Source organism: Sturnus vulgaris, chromosome 25 (genome assembly GCF_052056855.1).
Source record: "Sturnus vulgaris isolate bStuVul1 chromosome 25, bStuVul1.hap1, whole genome shotgun sequence".
Classification (NCBI taxonomy): Eukaryota; Metazoa; Chordata; class Aves; order Passeriformes; family Sturnidae; genus Sturnus; species Sturnus vulgaris.
In genome coordinates this window covers 826,399-844,973 of record NC_142267.1, presented here as the reverse complement: position 1 = coordinate 844,973, position 18,575 = coordinate 826,399, and the positions used below count along the sequence as shown (strand labels likewise).

The window sequence follows — 18,575 nt, the reverse complement described above, 5'->3', positions numbered from 1 at the left end:
GCGGACACGCACCCTGAACGGAGCGAGCGCAGGCTCCAGGCGCATCCCAGCGCCGATGCTGGGCGGGATCCGGGTGGGACCCGTGTCCCCCCGGGGGGATTCCGTGTCCCCGTGTCCCCCTGGGGGGGTTCCGTGTCCCCGTGTCCCCGTGTCCCCAGATCCGCTCATCCTGCGGGTTTTTTTTTTTCCTCCCGCCCGAGCGTCAGCGCCAGTCACGAGTGGCCTCCAACCACAGAATCTGAGTGGGGCGGGGCGCTGTGGGTGGGGCGCTGTGTCGGGCCCGCCGGCGCTGGCGCCGTGCGGTGGGCGGGAGGTGAGCGGGGGGCGGCGGGGCCGGGCCGGGCCGGAGGGGTCAGCTCGGGCCGAGGGGTCAGTTCGGGCCGGGCAAGGGTCAGCCTGGGCCGGGGGTTCAGCCCTGTTCCCGCTCTGCTCTCTGCTGTCCTGTGGCACCGCGCACCGGCCTCCCCTCACCGCGTAGGCGGCGGGAGGGATGCGGGATCGAGGGATGCGGGCACGGACGGATGCGGGGATCGAGGGGCGATGCTCCGGCCCCCGGCTCGGGGGAAGCACGGACAGAGGTGTTCGGGGCACCGGGAGCGCTGTGCAGCCCCGGCCCGGCCCCGCTGCCCCCTCAGCCCGCGGGGAGCGCGGCCCAGCCCGGCCCGGCCCGGCCCGGCCCGGGGAGCTCCAGCGCTGGGGGCGGCGGGCGGGTCCCTCTCGGTGCTCGGGGGTTGTGACAGCGCTGTCACACGGGGCTCGTCCCTGTCACACGGGGCTCATCCCTGTCACAGGTGGGTTCATTCCTGCCACAGGTGGTTTCATTCCTGTCACAAGTGGCTCATCCCCTGCATTCCGTGCGCTGCCCACGCACTGGAGCGGTTTCCTCACGGTCCCTCTGTCCTGCTTTTCCAGGGTTTTGGAAACGGCTGCTGTCACGATGTTGGGGCCAGAGCACACAGAGTGAGGCTGAGTCAGAGCCAGGATGGCCAAACACGAATTCGTGCACTTCTCAGCTTGCTTTTTATGTGAGTCTCCTCATTCAGACTTTTCCAGAAGCTGATGGTGAGGTCATTCCCGTCCCGGTGTGTGCAAGTACAGAAGACCAGTAAGGTTTCCCCAGTTCTCAGAGAATCTCAGAGCCCTTTCCTTTGTGTGTTACCTGTGAAGAGCCCTGAGGGAGCCCCAGACCATGCTGCATTTATCATAGAATCAAAGAACACCCTCAGCTGGAAGGGACCCACAAGGATCATCAAAATTCATCTGTGCATCTGGTAATTATTTTTACAGCACTAATAAAAAATACCTTTTGCATTTTTTCCATGAAGACCTGAAATGAGCTCCTGTCAAATGGGAGTTCCAGGAGCTGTGCAAGGGAATTCTCAGCCTGACTGCTGGGCCAAGCTCTTATGTGTTTTATGTGGATCAGGAGCCTTTTCCTGAAGCCTGACTGAGTAACTTTGTTCTGGCTGGCTGGGGGATTTTTGGAGTATTATTTTTTAATGTGAGCAGTGGTGATTAGCTGGTATGAAAGCAGTAAACAAACACTGCTGCCTTTACTGAGCTTATTCTGTGCAGTGTAGCTCAGTATTTTGCAATTGGGAGGGTTGTGAAACTGGCTTTCAGTTGGTTTGGGAATACACGTGACTGTGGCTGAATCTGCCAGGAAGTTCCCTGGCTGATTCCCTCTTCTCTGTGTGTCTGGAGCAGCATGGCCCACCCAGACCCTTCCCATTCCTCCCTGGGTCCCTGCTCTGTGGCTGCAGCACAGCAGAGGCTGCCAGGGTGCAGTGGGCATCGTGTCAGTGCCTCTGGTTCCTGGAGCAAAGGTTGCTCAGGAAGTGTAAATACCCCTTTATTGCACATCTGTGTCATCTGTGTTACAGCCTCACAGCAAGGGAAGGGATGGCAGATAATCATTTATTCTGCAGGAAAACCTCAGGAGTGCCTCTTTGCAGCTGCCAGTGCTGCTGGATTCCTTCAGTGGGTCCATGGGGCTCAAACAGCGAGGAAAGAAGGGAGGGAGAGAGGGGAGACAGCCAGGACAGAGGGCTGGAGAGGGAGGAGTTAAACCTGCAGACTGCATCACAGCTTGTTGTAGTTGTCTGGGAGAGGAGTTACCACACGTGCCTGGGTTTTACCTGCTCACAAACAGCAGCCAGTGGGGCAGGGCTGTGAGCAGAAATGTGCTGGGACACTGCTGGCTCAGGCACTTTCGGTTTTTTCTCTGTTTTAATTGGTCTTTCCTCCTGTTTTCCAGGAAGGGAGCAACGTGCCTTATCTGTCCTGCACATCCAACCACTGGTCAGAGACACTCAGGCACAGGAGGAGTGAGATCTGTGCTGGGAGAGGCTGTGCAGGAGAAAAAATTCCAGCTGCTTTTGCCACCGTGGTCTCTAAAGCTCCTGTGTCACAGGTGAGTCTGCTGAAGAAACACCAGATTTCTACAAACCACTTCAAGCTGCAGACAGGGAGAGATATCCAAATGTTCCTTGTAATTATTTAGTTACCATCATTTATTGACCAGAGCTCAAAGTTTTTAAAGAAGTAAATAACTTTGTGTGCTGTGAAGGCTCTGGTCCAACTAAACACAGCTTCAGAAAATGGCATTAAGGGAAGGAGGTAGCCAGGGTGAGCTGCTGAAATAACAGCTGATGTAATGAGAGCAGCACAGTGGTTTAGTCAGCCATACAGGAGTGACTAAACCTCTCTTCAGTGACATTACATCTCTTGAGATGCAAAGTCATTGCTGTGTTTCTCAGTGTAAGTGCTAAATGTATCTTTTCTCTTAAAAACAACTTTATTTTGAGTAAACAAGTGTGATCAAAGGGACTTTTTGGCCTGGCTGCAGTGGTTTGGATGGGCACAGAGTGGAGAAGGCCAGAACAGGACCTGCTCTTCAGTGGTGGAGGTTGCAGGAGGCAGAACACACACCCCAGGTTGTTACCTGGCCATGTGGCAGCATCTAGACTGCCTCACATCAATCTGAGGACTGAACTTCTTCCCCAGAGTGGTTTTATCACAGCAGTCTCCCAGTAGCCATTAGAGCCCAGTTCAGTGGTGGTGCACAGGAGCCATTAGGTGAAAGAAGAAGAGCCTGGGACTGCCAGTGGTCATGTTTGTCCCTGAGCTGCTCTGACAATATTGACTTGAAGCCATGCCAAGGCAGCCCAGCACTGTTTGAGCAAAGTCCCAAACAGGATGTTGGAAGCAGGATTCAGGCTGCAGGCACACGTGCTCAGTGTGCAGGCACGTGTGTTCCTCTGTGGCCAGTTCTGAGATTTGGATGAAATTTGGTTTCATTTTCCTCGTGCAAGGGCACTGGCACCCCCTTGTTAACTCAGCAGTGGGAGCAGTGCATTTGCTGTGCCTTCAGCACACACTGCCTTCCACTTCTGGGGTGCAGGTTTGTCAAGATCCCAAATTACTGCCTGGATTCAGATCGTGCAGGGCAGGAGAGGCTGTTGGGTGGAGGATCCAGGCAGAAGCTTCTGGCTGCTCTGGGGAAAGCAGGTACCTTGTGTCGTGTTTTGCAGTGCTACAGCATGGATTGATTTGGGTTTTTATTCCTGACCTGCAGTGCTCCTGGCTCTGCCTCTTCTCCCCAAGATGCTCGGAAGGGTCCTGTGCACGGTGCTGTTCGTGGGAGCCCTCCCATCCCCAGCTGCAGCTTCCCAGGGCCACATCTCCGTGGTCCTGCTGGGAGCCACGGGTGATTTGGCCAAGAAGTATCTGTGGCAGGGTCTGTTCCAGCTCTACATGGACCAAGTGAGCAGTGGCCACAGCTTCACATTCCACGGGGCTGCCCTGGCAGCTCTGGAGCCCGGGCAGAGGCTGATGTTTGACGTGCTGAAGAAGCTGTCCTGTCCCCCCGACGAGCCTCCCAACAGGTGTGCAGTGCTCAAGGATCAGTTCCTGAAGCTGAGCCAGTACCACCAGCTAAAGACTGCTGAAAACTACACAGCCCTGAACAGAGAGATCGAGACCCTGGTGGCCCAGGAGGGGCTGAAGGAGGCTGGCAGGATTTTCTACTTCTCGGTGCCACCGTTTGCCTACACGGAGATTGCCCAGCACATCAGCAGCAGCTGCCGGCCCCCTGCTGGAGCCTGGCTGCGGGTGGTGCTGGAGAAGCCCTTTGGCCACGACCTGGAGTCGGCCCAACAGCTGGCTGCACAGCTGGCAGGCTTCTTCAGGGAGGAGGAGATGTACCGGGTGGACCATTACCTGGGCAAGCAGGTGAGCAGTGACAGCCCCTGCCAGACTGAGGGGCTCAGTGCCCAGGAGACTCTTGGTGGTCAGTTGTGCATCTGATGAGAGCATTGTTTCCCTCCCAAATCCATGCAGAGCCCCTCAGTGTGATCCAGAGCCTCCATTTGCTCCTGGAATCCTGTCCTGTTGCTCTGTTCTGTGCTGCTGTCCATCCTCTGGGACAGCAGAGGAAATGTGCAGAGCAAAGCAAGGCTTCCTCCTGCTGGAGTGAAGAGGGTCCCTTCTGCAGAGCAGGGCTGGGCTGTGGGGCTGGGCTGTGTGTGCCTGGAGCAGGGATGCAGAACTCCTCTGGCCTCCTCCCCAAGGTCAGGGCTTTGGTTTCGCTGAGTGAGCAGCACTTTTCCTCTCACAGCTCCACATCCCATTACACACGGGCCTCTCTGCTTAGCCATGGCTTCTGGAAGCTCTCCTTCATTTGATATGATAAGGAGCTGATGGGATGTTAGCTCTGTGGGATGGATGGGGAAGGTTTCTTCCTGCCCTGTGCTGCACTCCGGGCTGGGAGGATTGTCTGCTGCAGGTACAGCTCAGGATGTGCAGCTGCTCTGTCCCAGGGAATGCCTTCAAGGACGTGCCATCCTTGTTCCCTAGGAATGTGATGCCACACTCTATGTGGCCACGTTTTACTCAGAAGTTGCATGTCCAGCTGCAAGGAGAGCATCTCCACTAAGAGGGGGATTTCTTTTGGTTTTGGGAGTTTATTTTGCCTCCCCAAAAGAGCAGATGGCTTCAGTGGTGTAAGCATCTGAGCTGATGTATTTCAGCACCTTGGAATCTTACATTAGTCACAGGATGGTCTGACTCAGCCCTTTGTCCTCTGACAGATATAAGCTGAGTGCTCTGCAGTTTGTAGTTCAGCCTTCTCACATGAAACCTTAAAATGCCTCAGAAAGACCTTTAATATCTGCCCTGGACAGTCACTGGCAATCCTACTGTGCATCACTGCAGGCTCTCCTGCTGCTTTTCTCTGCCCTGACCCCTCTGCTCTGCTGCCTGGCTGCTGCATGGGGCAGTGAGGCAGAGGCACTGTGGGAATCTGCTGAGTTTTTACTGAGTCTTTGATTTTTTTTTTCCCCTTCCCAGGCTGTGGCCCATATCCTGCCTTTTCGGGATCAGAACCGACAGTTTCTGGACCCAATCTGGAACCGACACCATGTGGAGAGAGTGGAGGTTGTCTTGAAGGAGACTGTGGATGCTAAAGGTTGGTGAGGCAAGTGTGCAGGGTGTGCAGGGTGAGTGATGAGAGCTGGCAGGTTTGTTAATAATGGGGAGGTGACCCTTGAGGTGCTGCTGGTACAGAAATCAAAAAGGAGCAGGTGAATGGTGTTTTGCTCCCTGGAAATGGAGAGGAACTGTCCTACACTTCCTGTGCTGGAGACTCACTCACTTCCAGGTAGTGTTGCTGCCTCTAAGAAAAAAATCCATTAGCAATTCATCTGAGAGCAGGGGCAGAACCCCCCACCTTTTTCTGCTGCAGAGCTCTGGGGCATTGCTGACCTTTCTATCCCAGTTTTTGGTGAACAGCACTGGATTTGGAATTGATGCAGTCTAAGGCCTCTTCAGCTCAGTGCAGCAGTACCATGGTTGTTGTACCAGCCCTTTCTTGTGCTGTCCTGTCAGACACCAGGCTCACCCACAGTGTGCCTTTGTGCTGTTCTCTGGGAGCTGCTCGTGCCTCTCCTGCCTGGATGTCCCTGGGTCGGTCTGGGTTTGTCTGCTTTTCTTTCCCCAGCTCTCTGTGGTAGGAAGAGCACTGCAGAGGGACAGTCCCTGCAGAGGGACAGTCCCAGCCCAGCGTGGCTCCTGCTGAAGGACACGGCTGCACTGCCTGCCTGCAATGCTGCAGCATCCCCTCTGCAGTGCTCAGCACAAAGCTCAGGGCTGGGCTGCCACCCACAGCAGGTGCCCTGGCCTCTGCACCATCAGAATTGCTTCCCCACCACTTTCCCTCTCCTGCTTCCCTCCCTGAGCCACTACAGACTCGGTTAATGCAATTTCATCAAACTTGGAGTGGTGATCTTTGGTTTGGCAGCCCAGAGCTCAGCTGAGCCTGTCTATGGGAGAGGGATGCACTGCAGAGAGATTTAGGGAGAACACCCAACTACTCCCTCTACCCTCCCCTCTCTGAACAACTTTGCCATTTGTCATTTGATGTCTTTTTTCCCCTGTGCAGCTTCAGTTGGCAGCCTGGTTCCCAGCAAGTCTGCAGCATTGATTCCATTAATGAATGTGCCTTTGGATTAGAGCGGGGGAGATAAATTATCAGTCAGGAGGGAAAGCCTGTGGTCGTGATGCAGCCTGCTGCTGGTGACACAGCCTTGAGTCACTGCAGAACAGCTCTGTCCTTCTCCCACTGATCCCACCTGCATGAGAAGCCAGGCAGGGAAAGGGAAGTGTGGCTCTGTGCATGAAATTTTGTCTCCCAAGGGCATGGCTCAGCCAGAGCCTTCCGAGGACAGGAGAGCCACCTAGTCCTGCTACAGCAGTGACAAGTTTCACTAGGACAGGCTGCCCACATCTCTGTCCAACCAGACCTTGAGCACATCCAGTGACAGGACATCCACAGCTTCCCTGAGCTTGATTGCCTTGGGTTAATTGCTGGGTGGGGAGGAGAGGAGCTTGGAGCTTTGCTGTCCCTGGCACCCAGCTGTGATGCACACAGGGGAACCAGGGCACCTGAGCTGCATTTTGCCTCCTCGCCGTGCCCAGGCCGCACCAGCTTCTATGAGGAGTACGGGGTGATCCGGGACGTGCTGCAGAACCACCTCACCGAGGCCCTCATCTTCCTCATCATGGAGCTCCCTGCCAACGTCAGCAGTGCCCAGGACGTGGTGCAGCACAAGCTGCAGGCGTTGCAGTCCCTGTTGGGGCTGGAGAGGAGCAGTGCTGTGCTGGGGCAGTACCAGGCCTATGACAGCCACGTGCAGGAGGAGCTGCAGGAGGCACGGGGCTATGTCAGCACCACACCAACCTTTGCAGGTGAGAGTTTGGGCTGGGCCCTGGCCAGGGGAGCAGTCAGAGCTGAGGAGAGCAGGAGATGTGAACCCTTGCATGCAGTAGCAGCTCCGTGGCTCTGAAGCTCAGTGCTGACTCAGGGATGTGTCCAGGCATCCACTGGCATGGTAACTGGGATCTGGACAAGGTAATGCTGTTGTGTCAGTTAACCCGTGATCCAGGGAATGGGAAGTGTAAGAGATAAGGCCTGTTACTATAAAATCTCTGCATTGATTTTAGAAGTGGCCTGTAAACTCCTTTGCCTTTTCATAAAGTTGAGTTGCTCTCTGCAGCTGAGGGAACCACGAGGCCATCTCTAGCCATGCTGTGAACATGAAGAGACTGGTCTAAATGATGTTCATGCTCAGAAACTGGTTTCCTGCAAGATGAAAGGAGGCTGAACAAGTGGGAGAGCTGGGAGCAAGCACAGCAGGGGAGCTGGAGAGAGTGAGAATCAGAATGGCCTGGGTGGGAAGGGACTGCAGTGAAGTCATGCAAGGGCTGAATGTGGAGCTGGACACGGTGGCTGCCACAGGAGCTGAGGAGGAGTGGGCAGGTGATGGAGATGCCCAGGAGTGCCTGCTCAGCTGTGGAGTGGCTCTGTGTCGTTGCAGGGGTGCTGATCCACAGCGACAGCCCACGATGGGAAGGGGTCCCTTTCCTCCTCACCTCGGGGAAGGCTCTGGATGAGCGGGTGGGCTACGCCCGTGTCCTCTTCAAGAACAGGGCCTACTGCACTCAGAGTGGCACTCTGAGGGATGCAGGGCACAGCCAGTGCAAACCCAAGCAGATCATCTTCTACTTCGGGCACGGTGCACTCGGCACCCCTGCAGTGCTGGTGAGCAGGAACCTCTTCCAGCCTGTCATGCCCAAAGAGAGCTGGAAAGAAGCAGAGGCTCGGTCAGACCTGCACATCTTTGGGCAGCCGCTGTCTGATTTCCACATGTACAGCCCTGTGAAAGAGAGAGATGCATATTCTGTCCTCATCTCCAACATTTACCACGGCAGGAAGGATTTCTTCATCACCACAGAGAACCTGCTGGCCTCCTGGGCCTTCTGGACACCCCTGCTGGCCAGCACCTCCCGCCAGCCCCCGCGCCTCTACCCCGGGGGCGTGGAGAACCAGCAGCTCCTGGACTTTGAAATGGTGAGTGGGGGACTGGCATTCAGCGTGGCAGAGCCAGCAGAGCTGCTGAGCCCCGGTGGGCAGATGCCAAACGATTTCAGGGCCATCCAGTCCAAATTCCGGCAGAGTCCGCTGGTCTCGGCCTGGGCCGAGGACCTGATTTCCCAGCTGGCATCAGACATGGAGCAGGCAGCAGTGAGCAGCGTGGCTCGCTCGGGGCACTTCCACCTGGCCCTGTCAGGGGGCTCCAGCCCCGTGGGGCTGTTCCAGAGGCTGGCCAGGCACCACTACAGCTTCCCCTGGCAGCACACCCACGTGTGGCTGGTGGACGAGCGCTGCGTGCCCCTGACCCACAGCGAGTCCAACTTCCAGGGGCTGCACAGGCACCTCCTGCAGCACGTCAGGGTGCCCTACTTCAACATCCACCCCATGCCCGTGCACCTCAACCAGCGCCTCTGCGTGGAGGAGGACGCTGGTGCCCAGCTCTATGCCAAGGACATCGCGGCCCTGGTGGCCAACGCCAGCTTTGACCTGGTGCTGCTGGGGGTGGGCACGGACGGGCACACGGCCTCGCTGTTCCCCCACTCCGAGAGCGGCCTGGAGGGAGCTGCCAGCGTGGTGCTGACCGAGAGCCCCGTCAAGCCTCACCAGAGGATGAGCCTCAGCCTGCCCCTCATCAATAGGGCCAGGCGCGTGTTCGTGCTGGTGCTGGGCAAGGGCAAGCACGACATCACCGCCCTGCTGAGCAGAGTGGGCCACGAGCCCAGCAAGTGGCCGATCTCGGGGGTCAGCCCCAGCTCTGGCCAGCTGGTCTGGTACATGGACTATGAAGCTCTGCTGGGGTGATGCCTTCTCAGTGTCCCCCCTGCCGTGTCTGCGTGCCCTTTGCAGCCCGGATTTTCCCGCAGATGTTGCAGTGTTGGCAGCAGCAGCTGCATCGCTGCAGCTCCAGCCTGGGCTCAGTGCCCAGAGCCCCGGGCACCGTTTCTGCCTCTGCTCCACATTCCCAGCGACCCTTCGGGCAGAGGAGCTCCCTCCGAGTGCCGCAGTTTGGCTGTCCCGGGGCTCTCGGGCTCAGGGACAGCGGTGGCTCCTTCATGGCCGGCCCTGCCCAGAGCGGCCGTGGAGGCACCGAGGGCACGGATGGAGCTGAGCACACGGAGCCCCCAGGCACGGCCAGGCAGCACAGCCCCTCCTTTAATACATTACTAAAAAAAAAGAAAAAAAAAAAAATTAAAATATTTTAAAACCTAAAAAAAAAAAAAAAAAAAAATTAATTTTTTAAAAAATAAAATAAATTTGAAAAATTAAAATAGAGAATTAAAAATGTTTCAAAAAAGAAAAAAATTTTAAAGAAAAATATTTTCAAAATATTGAAAAAGCTTAAAGATAAACAGATTAAGCATTTTTAAAAATTTTAAAAAGATAGAAAAATTTAAAAATTAAAAAATATTAAGAAATGTAAAAGTTAAAAAATTTAAAATGTTAAAAAATGTAAAAATAAAGAAGTTGAAATTTAAAATATAAAAAATAAAAATTACAAAATAGAAAAATTCAAAATTTAAAAAAATAAAAAGTTTAAAAATAAAAAAACTAAAAGGTTTAAAAATTAAAAATTTTACAAAATAGAAGCTGGAGTGCTCATACCTGCTGATACTGGAGCATGAGCAATCGATCGGCAGGCATCAGCAAGTGATTGCCAATCTAATCGATCGGCAGGCATGAGCAATCGATCGCCGAGCTAATCGATCGGCAGGCATTACCAGTCGATCGCCGAGCTAATCGATCGGCAGGCATGAGCAATCGATCGCCGAGCTAATCGATCGGCAGGCATGAGCAATCGATCGCCGATCTAATCGATCGGCAGGCACGATCAATCGATCGCCGATCTAATCGATCGGCAGGCATTACCAGTCGATCGCCGATCTAATCGATCGGCAGACATTACCAGTCGATCGCCGATCTAATCGATCGGCAGACATGAGCAATCGATCGCCGATCTAATCGATCGGCAGGCATTACCAGTCGATCGCCGAGCTAATCGATCGGCAGGCATGAGCAATCGATCGCCGAGCTAATCGATCGGCAGGCATGAGCAATCGATCGCCGATCTAATCGATCGGCAGGCATTACTAGTCGATCGCCGATCTAATCGATCGGCAGGCATGAGCAATCGCTCGCCGATCTAATCGATCGGCAGGCATTACCAGTCGATCGCCGAGCTAATCGATCGGCAGGCATGAGCAATCGATCGCCGATATAATCGATCGGCAGGCATTACCAGTCGATCGCCGATCTAATCGATCGGCAGGCATGAGCAATCGATCGCCGATCTAATCGATCGGCAGGCATTACCAGTCGATCGCCGATCTAATCGATCGGCAGGCATGAGCAATCGTTCGCCGATCTAATCGATCGGCAGGCATGAGCAATCGATCGCCGATCTAATCGATCGGCAGGCATGAGCAATCGATCGCCGATCTAATCGATCGGCAGGCATTACCAGTCGATCGCCGATCTAATCGATCGGCAGGCATGAGCAATCGATCGCCGATCTAATCGATCGGCAGGCATGAGCAATCGATCGCCGATCTAATCGATCGGCAGACATTACCAGTCGATCGCCGATCTAATCGATCGGCAGGCATTACCAGTCGATCGCCGATCTAATCGATCGGCAGACATTACTAGTTAATCGCCGATCTAATCGATCGGCAGGCATGAGCAATCGATCGCCGATCTAATCGATCGGCAGGCATGAGCAATCAAGATGCGAGCGATGGATTGTGCAAGGAGTGTGCAGGAAGCAATCGAGCAGTAATCAATTGGCAGGCAGAAGCAGTGGAGCACTGATCAATCACTCCCAGGCAGGATCGATGGATCACTGATCAATCACTCCCAGGCAGGATCAATGGATCACTGATAAGTCACTCCCAGGCAGGATCAATTGATCACTGATCAATCACTCCCAGGCAGGATCAATGGATCACTGATAAGTCACTCCCAGGCAGGATCAATGGATCACTGATCAATCACTGCCAGGCAGGATCAATGGATCACTGATCAGTCACTCCCAGGCAGGATCGATTGATCACTGATCAATCATTCAGGCAGGATCAATTGATCACTGATCAGTCACTCCCAGGCAGGATCGATGGATCACTGATCAATCACTCCCAGGCAGGATCAATGGATCACTGATCAATCACTGCCAGGCAGGATCAATGGATCACTGATCAGTCACTCCCAGGCAGGATCGATTGATCACTGATCAATCACTCCCAGGCAGGATCGATGGATCACTGATCAATCACTCCCAGGCAGGATCAATTGATCACTGATCAATCACTCCCAGGCAGGATCAATGGATCACTGATCAGTCACTCCCAGGCAGGATCGATGGATCACTGATCAATCATTCAGGCAGGATCAATTGATCACTGATCAATCATTCAGGCAGGATCAATTGATCACTGATCAGTCACTCCCAGGCAGGATCGATGGATCACTGATCAGTCACTCCCAGGCAGGATCAATGGGGCACTGATTAATCACTCCCAGGCAGGATCGATTGATCACTGATCAATCACTCCCAGGCAGGATCGATGGATCACTGATCAGTCACTCCCAGGCAGGATCGATGGATCACTGATCAATCACTGCCAGGCAGGATCGATGGATCACTGATCAGTCACTCCCAGGCAGGATCGATGGATCACTGATCAATCACTCCCAGGCAGGATCGATGGATCACTGATCAGTCACTCCCAGGCAGGATCGATGGATCACTGATCAATCACTCCCAGGCAGGATCAATGGGGCACTGATTAATCACTCCCAGGCAGGATCAATTGATCACTGATCAATCACTCCCAGGCAGGATCGATGGATCACTGATCAATCACTCCCAGGCAGGATCGATGGATCACTGATCAGTCACTCCCAGGCAGGATCGATGGATCACTGATCAGTCACTCCCAGGCAGGAGCGATGGGGCACTGATCAATCACTCCCAGGCAGGATCAATGGATCACTGATCAATCACTCCCAGGCAGGATCGATGGAGCACTGATCCATCACTCCCAGGCAGGATCAATTGATCACTGATCAATCACTGCCAGGCAGGATCAATGGATCACTGATCAATCATTCAGGCAGGATCAATCGATCACTGATCAGTCACTCCCAGGCAGGATCGATTGATCACTGATCAATCACTGCCAGGCAGGATCGATTGATCACTGATCAATCACTCCCAGGCAGGATTGATGGATCACTGATCAGTCACTCCCAGGCAGGATCGATGGAGCACTGATCAATCACTCCCAGGCAGGATCAATGGATCACTGATCAGTCACTCCCAGGCAGGATCGATGGATCACTGATCAATCATTCAGGCAGGATCAATTGATCACTGATCAGTCACTCCCAGGCAGGATCGATGGATCACTGATCCATCACTCCCAGGCAGGATCGATGGATCACTGATCAGTCACTCCCAGGCAGGATCAATGGGGCACTGATTAATCACTGCCAGGCAGGATCAATGGATCACTGATCAATCACTCCCAGGCAGGATCGATGGATCACTGATCCATCACTCCCAGGCAGGATCGATGGATCACTGATCAGTCACTCCCAGGCAGGATCGATGGATCACTGATCAATCACTCCCAGGCAGGATCGATGGATCACTGATCAGTCACTCCCAGGCAGGATCGATGGATCACTGATCAATCACTCCCAGGCAGGATCGATGGATCACTGATCAATCACTCCCAGGCAGGATCAATCGATCACTGATCAGTCACTCCCAGGCAGGAGCGATGGGGCACTGATTAATCACTCCCAGGCAGGATCAATCGATCACTGATCAGTCACTCCCAGGCAGGAGCGATGGATCACTGATCAGTCACTCCCAGGCAGGATCGATGGATCACTGATCAATCACTCCCAGGCAGGATCAATGGATCACTGATCAGTCACTGCCAGGCAGGATCGATGGATCACTGATCAATCATTCAGGCAGGATCAATTGATCACTGATCAGTCACTCCCAGGCAGGATCGATGGATCACTGATCAGTCACTCCCAGGCAGGATCGATGGATCACTGATCAATCACTCCCAGGCAGGAGCGATGGGGCACTGATCAATCACTCCCAGGCAGGATCAATTGATCACTGATCAATCACTCCCAGGCAGGATCGATGGAGCACTGATCAATCACTCCCAGGCAGGATCAATCGATCACTGATCAGTCACTCCCAGGCAGGAGCGATGGGGCACTGATTAATCACTCCCAGGCAGGATCAATCGATCACTGATCAGTCACTCCCAGGCAGGAGCGATGGGGCACTGATTAATCACTCCCAGGCAGGATCAACTGATCACTGATCAATCACTCCCAGGCAGGATCGATGGATCACTGATCAGTCACTCCCAGGCAGGATCAATGGATCACTGATCAGTCACTCCCAGGCAGGATCGATGGATCACTGATCAATCATTCAGGCAGGATCAATTGATCACTGATCAGTCACTCCCAGGCAGGATCGATGGATCACTGATCCATCACTCCCAGGCAGGATCGATGGATCACTGATCAGTCACTCCCAGGCAGGATCAATCGATCACTGATCAGTCACTCCCAGGCAGGAGCGATGGGGCACTGATCAATCACTCCCAGGCAGGATCAATTGATCACTGATCAATCACTCCCAGGCAGGATCGATGGGGCACCGAGGCTCTGGCTGTGGCCGGGCACTGGACGCTCCCTGTGCCTTCGGGGCAGCAATGCCGGCACTGCTGGGTGAGCTCAGTGCAGCCCCGAGCCCCAGAGCAGGAACTGCTGCGGTCATGGAGGGATGGCTGAGCCCGGGGAGGGGACAGGGACACAAACTGCTTTTGGGGTGCTCAAATCATGGGGATTGGGGACAAACTGCTTTTGGGGTGATTTGGGGACAGGGAGGGGGCAGTGGCAGCTCCCAGAGCTGCTCTTTGCCAGCAGTGCAATCATTACTGAGGGAAAAGCTTGGTGCTCACAGCAATGCTTGGGTTTAGCTGGCAGGGAAATCTTTTCTTTCTAAACAAAAATGTCCTCGTTCACTTCATTCCAGTTCTTTTGTATTTGGTGTGAGGGAACAAGTTTTAATGCAAAACTGACCTGTGACAGGGGAACTACATCGTTATGAACTGAGTTTTTTCCTGTCTCCCAGTGCCTGCTTGGAGTTTTCTTATTTTTGCACACTTGCTTGGTAATATGGTGCTGGCACCTCTTGAAATAAACACTGAGAGGTTTAATTGCACTTTTAAATAAGCACATGGGTTTTTCCCAGGAAGCTACAGAAAACAGGGTTTATTTGTGAAGTCTCTATCTAGTGGGTCACCTCAAAATGTATCCTAGATTTTATTAAAATTCATTAAAAGTTTCCACGTTTTCAGTGGTGAATGGAGCTGTCTGGGTTCTGTGTGGGATTTTTCTGAAGTGTATTTTTTTTTCACACAGACAATTCCTTTTAAACTCTTTTTAATATTTAGTATTTGCTAAATAAAAACCAAATATTTTTGAATATACAAAATGTATGACTGGAAAGAGAGAGAATGGATGGGAAGAAGGGTTAAATGAGCAGCAAATCTGATGAGGAGGAATGGTAGCAATGCACTGGGCTGTGGGCCAGGGAAGCACGGCTATTTTTATTTTGTGAAAGTTATTAATAGAAGGTGTGCACCTTCTTGAGAGCTTGTATTAACCTTTGCTGGCAAGGGCAGCTCCATGGAGTAACTTCTTACAGTCTGTTTCTCCCATAAGTGATTATTGATACCAATTTTTATTAATTTTTATAATGTCAAGTGCATTCCTACAATTCAGTGATATGATTATTTATATGTTTTACAGAAAACTAACACTGGAAAGAACTCATTTTTCACTTCAACTTTTATAAATCAAATTGTAAAATCTTTTTTTCCCATGAGTAAAGTTTTGTGATTATTTTCATGTTGTTTAATGAATGACAAACTATTTTTTAAAACAATAAATTGTGTTTAACAAGAAGTGTCTTTTAATTTCTTCCAGAGATGGGTGGTCTTCCCCTGCCCTCCTGGTGAGTGAAGTTTTAGGGTTTTAGTTGTGCAAAGTGATCAATGTTGCTGCAGTACTAAATGTTCATTCTGACTCTTGCTTTTTTTTGGTGATGTCTCATCCAGACGAGGCCAGAACTTCGCAAAACAAGGAGCAGCCAAAGCCCTTTTAAGGTGAGAAGATGGAATCACCGAGGGCTGTGCAGGGTCCTGGAACGGCCTCGGGAAAGTCTCCCCTGATCCACATTTACTCCCTGAGCCGCATTTCCGTGGGTGCTGCCACCGTAGCACGAGTTTCCAGAGCTGCATTTTCAATGTGAGCTGGGAATCCCTGAGCTCAGAGGTGCAGCTGAAGTGACCGGGGCTGGCAGGGCTCTGGGGACATCCCCTTCAGCTGATTGATTCCCAAAGGGAAATCCCATCCCCTTCAGCTGATTGATTCCCAAAGGGAAATCCCATCCCCTTCAGCTGATTCCCAAAGGGAAATCCCATCCCCTTCAGCTGATTGATTCCCAAAGGGAAATCCCATCCCCTTCAGCTGATTCCCAAAGGGAAATCCCATCCCCTTCAGCTGATTGATTCCCAAAGGGAAATCCCATCCCCTTCAGCTGATTCCCAAAGGGAAATCCCACCCGAGCCGTGATCCCGAGGCGGAGCAGAAGGGGCACAGCAGCTCCGTTCTCCTGGCAGGGTTGGAATCCGATGTTTTCTCAGCGCTGCTGTCCCCGGCTGCAGCTGCAGGGCTCTGCCCCTCTCAGTCCCGCTTTGCAGTGAATTCCTGCAGGGCTGTGGGGCTTTCCACCCTCTCCAGGTGTTCAATAGTGCCAGGATCAGTGAATGTCCCCAAACGCAGGGAGCGGGGGCAGAGGTGGGAAAAGGAGCAAAACTCTCAGTGTCTTAACGCTTTTTTAAAACAAAATTTTTGGTGCTGTGCTCTAGTTATCCTTTGTCCACAGCTCAGGGCAATCCTTAGGAGGATTTGCATCTGCAGGGATGTGCTTTAGTGCCTTCCTCTCCCCCAAAAGAGACGATTGAAAATGTGTCCATTGCCGAAAAAAGGGGCAAGAGAGGAGAGGGAGTGGGGACAAGAGCCCATTTCCATTTCAGGAGCTGAGGCCGCTGAGCTGAGCGGAGCTGTGGATGGCTCCGGGGCATTGCAGCAATGCAGGGGTGGTACGGGTCCTGCAGCAATGCAGAGCTGGCAGGGGTGCTGCAGCAATGCAGGCAGCTCTGCACTCGGGGATGCTGCAGCAATGCAGGCAGCTCTGCACTCGGGGGTGCTGCAGCAATGCAGGCAGCTCTGCACTCGGGGGTGCTGCAGTAATGCAGAGCTGTGCTTGCATCGCTGCAGGTTCCTTTGCTCGGCTCCTCTCCGGAGCTGCTCTGGACCCAGCTCTGCCAGCAGCAGAGGGTGCTGCGAGCCCGGGCTGCTTTTCCCAGCCCTGTGCTGCCACAGGAGCTTCCCAGAGCTCGGCCCAGCCCAGCCCAGCCCAGCCCAGGGATGAGCGGGGGTCCCGGGCACACCGAGCTCCCTGCCCAGCTGCTCTGCTGCTCCTGTATCCTCCTGCTCGCCACCATTTTCCACTCGTGGCCATCCATCAGAAAGCCAAGGAACTCATTGCCCAGGTGTGCCCGGCTCCCCGCGGGCACAGCTGGCACAAGGTGTCGGGCGTGGCCTCTTCCCCACATCTGCAGGGCTCTGAACCAGAGTAAATCACTGGGATTGCCAGGGCTGCTCCCCTCATGAGGACAGAGTCACACACGGCTACCTCAGCAGCCAGCTGGGCTTGGCAGTGTTGCTCTAAAAAGAACAGGGAGTAAATTCTGTATCCAAGTGCTCCTGTTCCATACATCCCATCCTTTAGGGCATCCTCACATCCAGCACCCTGTGCTGAAACAGAAAGGGAAAGGAGTCATGAGAGGAGACGGCACAGCAGGGTTCCCTAGGTGAATGTAAAACGAAATACCTGGATTCTACTTTCTTATTTTTTATAAAGGGTTTCATTTCATTCAGCAGCCTCATTGACTCGTGTTGCAGTGTGTGAAGTGCTGTGTTGGCTGTGCTGATATCTCAGTTCTCTAAGAAAGGACTAAAATGAAGATGATTTCTTCTTTTCCCTGCAAAGTGCCCCCCGGGGGGATGCCTCTTTTATTTCCTCCATCCCACTCCCCTTTACTCCCTTTTCCACCCCATCTTCCAGCTGAGGAGGGTTTGTTTGTCCTCCAGGCAGGCTTGGCAGGGTTTCTCCTGGTTCTCCTGCTGTTTTCACAGCCTCTGTCCTGTAGCACACTGGGTGACTTTGGCTCTGCACTCACAGGAGCTCATTGTTCATTATCTGTGGTGTTGTGTCCCTCAGTCCCTGTGCCTGCAGCACATCCATGTTTCCAGGCAGAGTGGCTGCTCTGTCTCTCCCTCCCCTGCTGTCCCCAGGGCACACAGAGCTCCAGGATTTCTGCCTGCCCCTCTTTGTGCAGCCCCTCCAAACACAAGGCAATGGGATCCCCTTGGTTGCTGCAAGGGCAGTGCCAGGCAGGCAGAAAAAACATCCACAAAGTCTGTTCCAGCCTCAGAGTCCATGCTGGGAGCCCAAAGGATTGGGATATTTGACTCCAGCCATTCAGAAGGGATGGTGTTTTCAGGAGGTGGATGCTCATCCCTGTCCAGAGCCCAGAGCTGACCTGCAGTGCTGAATGCTGACAAGAAAGGCAGCATGCCACATCATTCCTCCTCCTTCCTTTTAATAGTCTTAGCATAAATTCATGAGGATGGGAGCTGGGAAAGTCTCTGCTCATCCAGGCTCCATCCCCAGTCAGTTCTCCAAAAAGGCTCAGAGGGATCCCACTGCAGGCCACAAACACTGGCCCTTGTCAGCCACCCCCTCTGGCCCTGTTTGTGCTGTTGTTTGAGATACAGACAGTGCTCGAAGCAAGTGAGTGAAGATGAGCAATTCCTGCTTCTTGAGGAAGCAAGAAAGTCAAATATTAAGGAAATAAAAGCAGACAAGATTCCATAGGAGCTGTGATCTCATCTGGCGAGAAGCCACCACAAAGCTGAGAAGTTCTGCTTCAGCACTTGTCACGTCTGGTTTCCTCCAGCTTCCCTGCTGTTC

The 18,575-nt window shown here is 53.2% G+C and overlaps 1 protein-coding gene across 4 annotated transcripts; it reads left to right on the top strand.

Annotated features, from left to right (window-relative positions):
• Nucleotides 1-256: 256 nt before the first annotated feature.
• Nucleotides 257-15,439, top strand: H6PD (hexose-6-phosphate dehydrogenase/glucose 1-dehydrogenase). Of its 4 annotated transcripts, none has more exons than XM_088178611.1 (8): nt 257-313; nt 913-1,025; nt 1,168-1,271; nt 2,258-2,413; nt 3,578-4,233; nt 5,350-5,467; nt 6,976-7,245; nt 7,875-15,439. In XM_088178611.1, the coding sequence occupies exons 5-8, from the start codon at nt 3,607-3,609 to the stop codon at nt 9,230-9,232; spliced, it is 2,373 nt and encodes a 790-aa protein (XP_088034737.1). In that variant the 5' UTR covers nt 257-313; nt 913-1,025; nt 1,168-1,271; nt 2,258-2,413; nt 3,578-3,606; the 3' UTR covers nt 9,233-15,439. The 4 variants fall into 4 exon arrangements, with proteins under 4 accessions (XP_088034737.1, XP_088034739.1, XP_088034738.1 ...); XM_088178612.1 differs by lacking the exon at nt 257-313 and adding an exon at nt 670-791; XM_088178613.1 differs by having other exon boundaries at nt 913-1,271.
• The last annotated feature ends 3,136 nt before the right edge of the window (nt 15,440-18,575 follow it).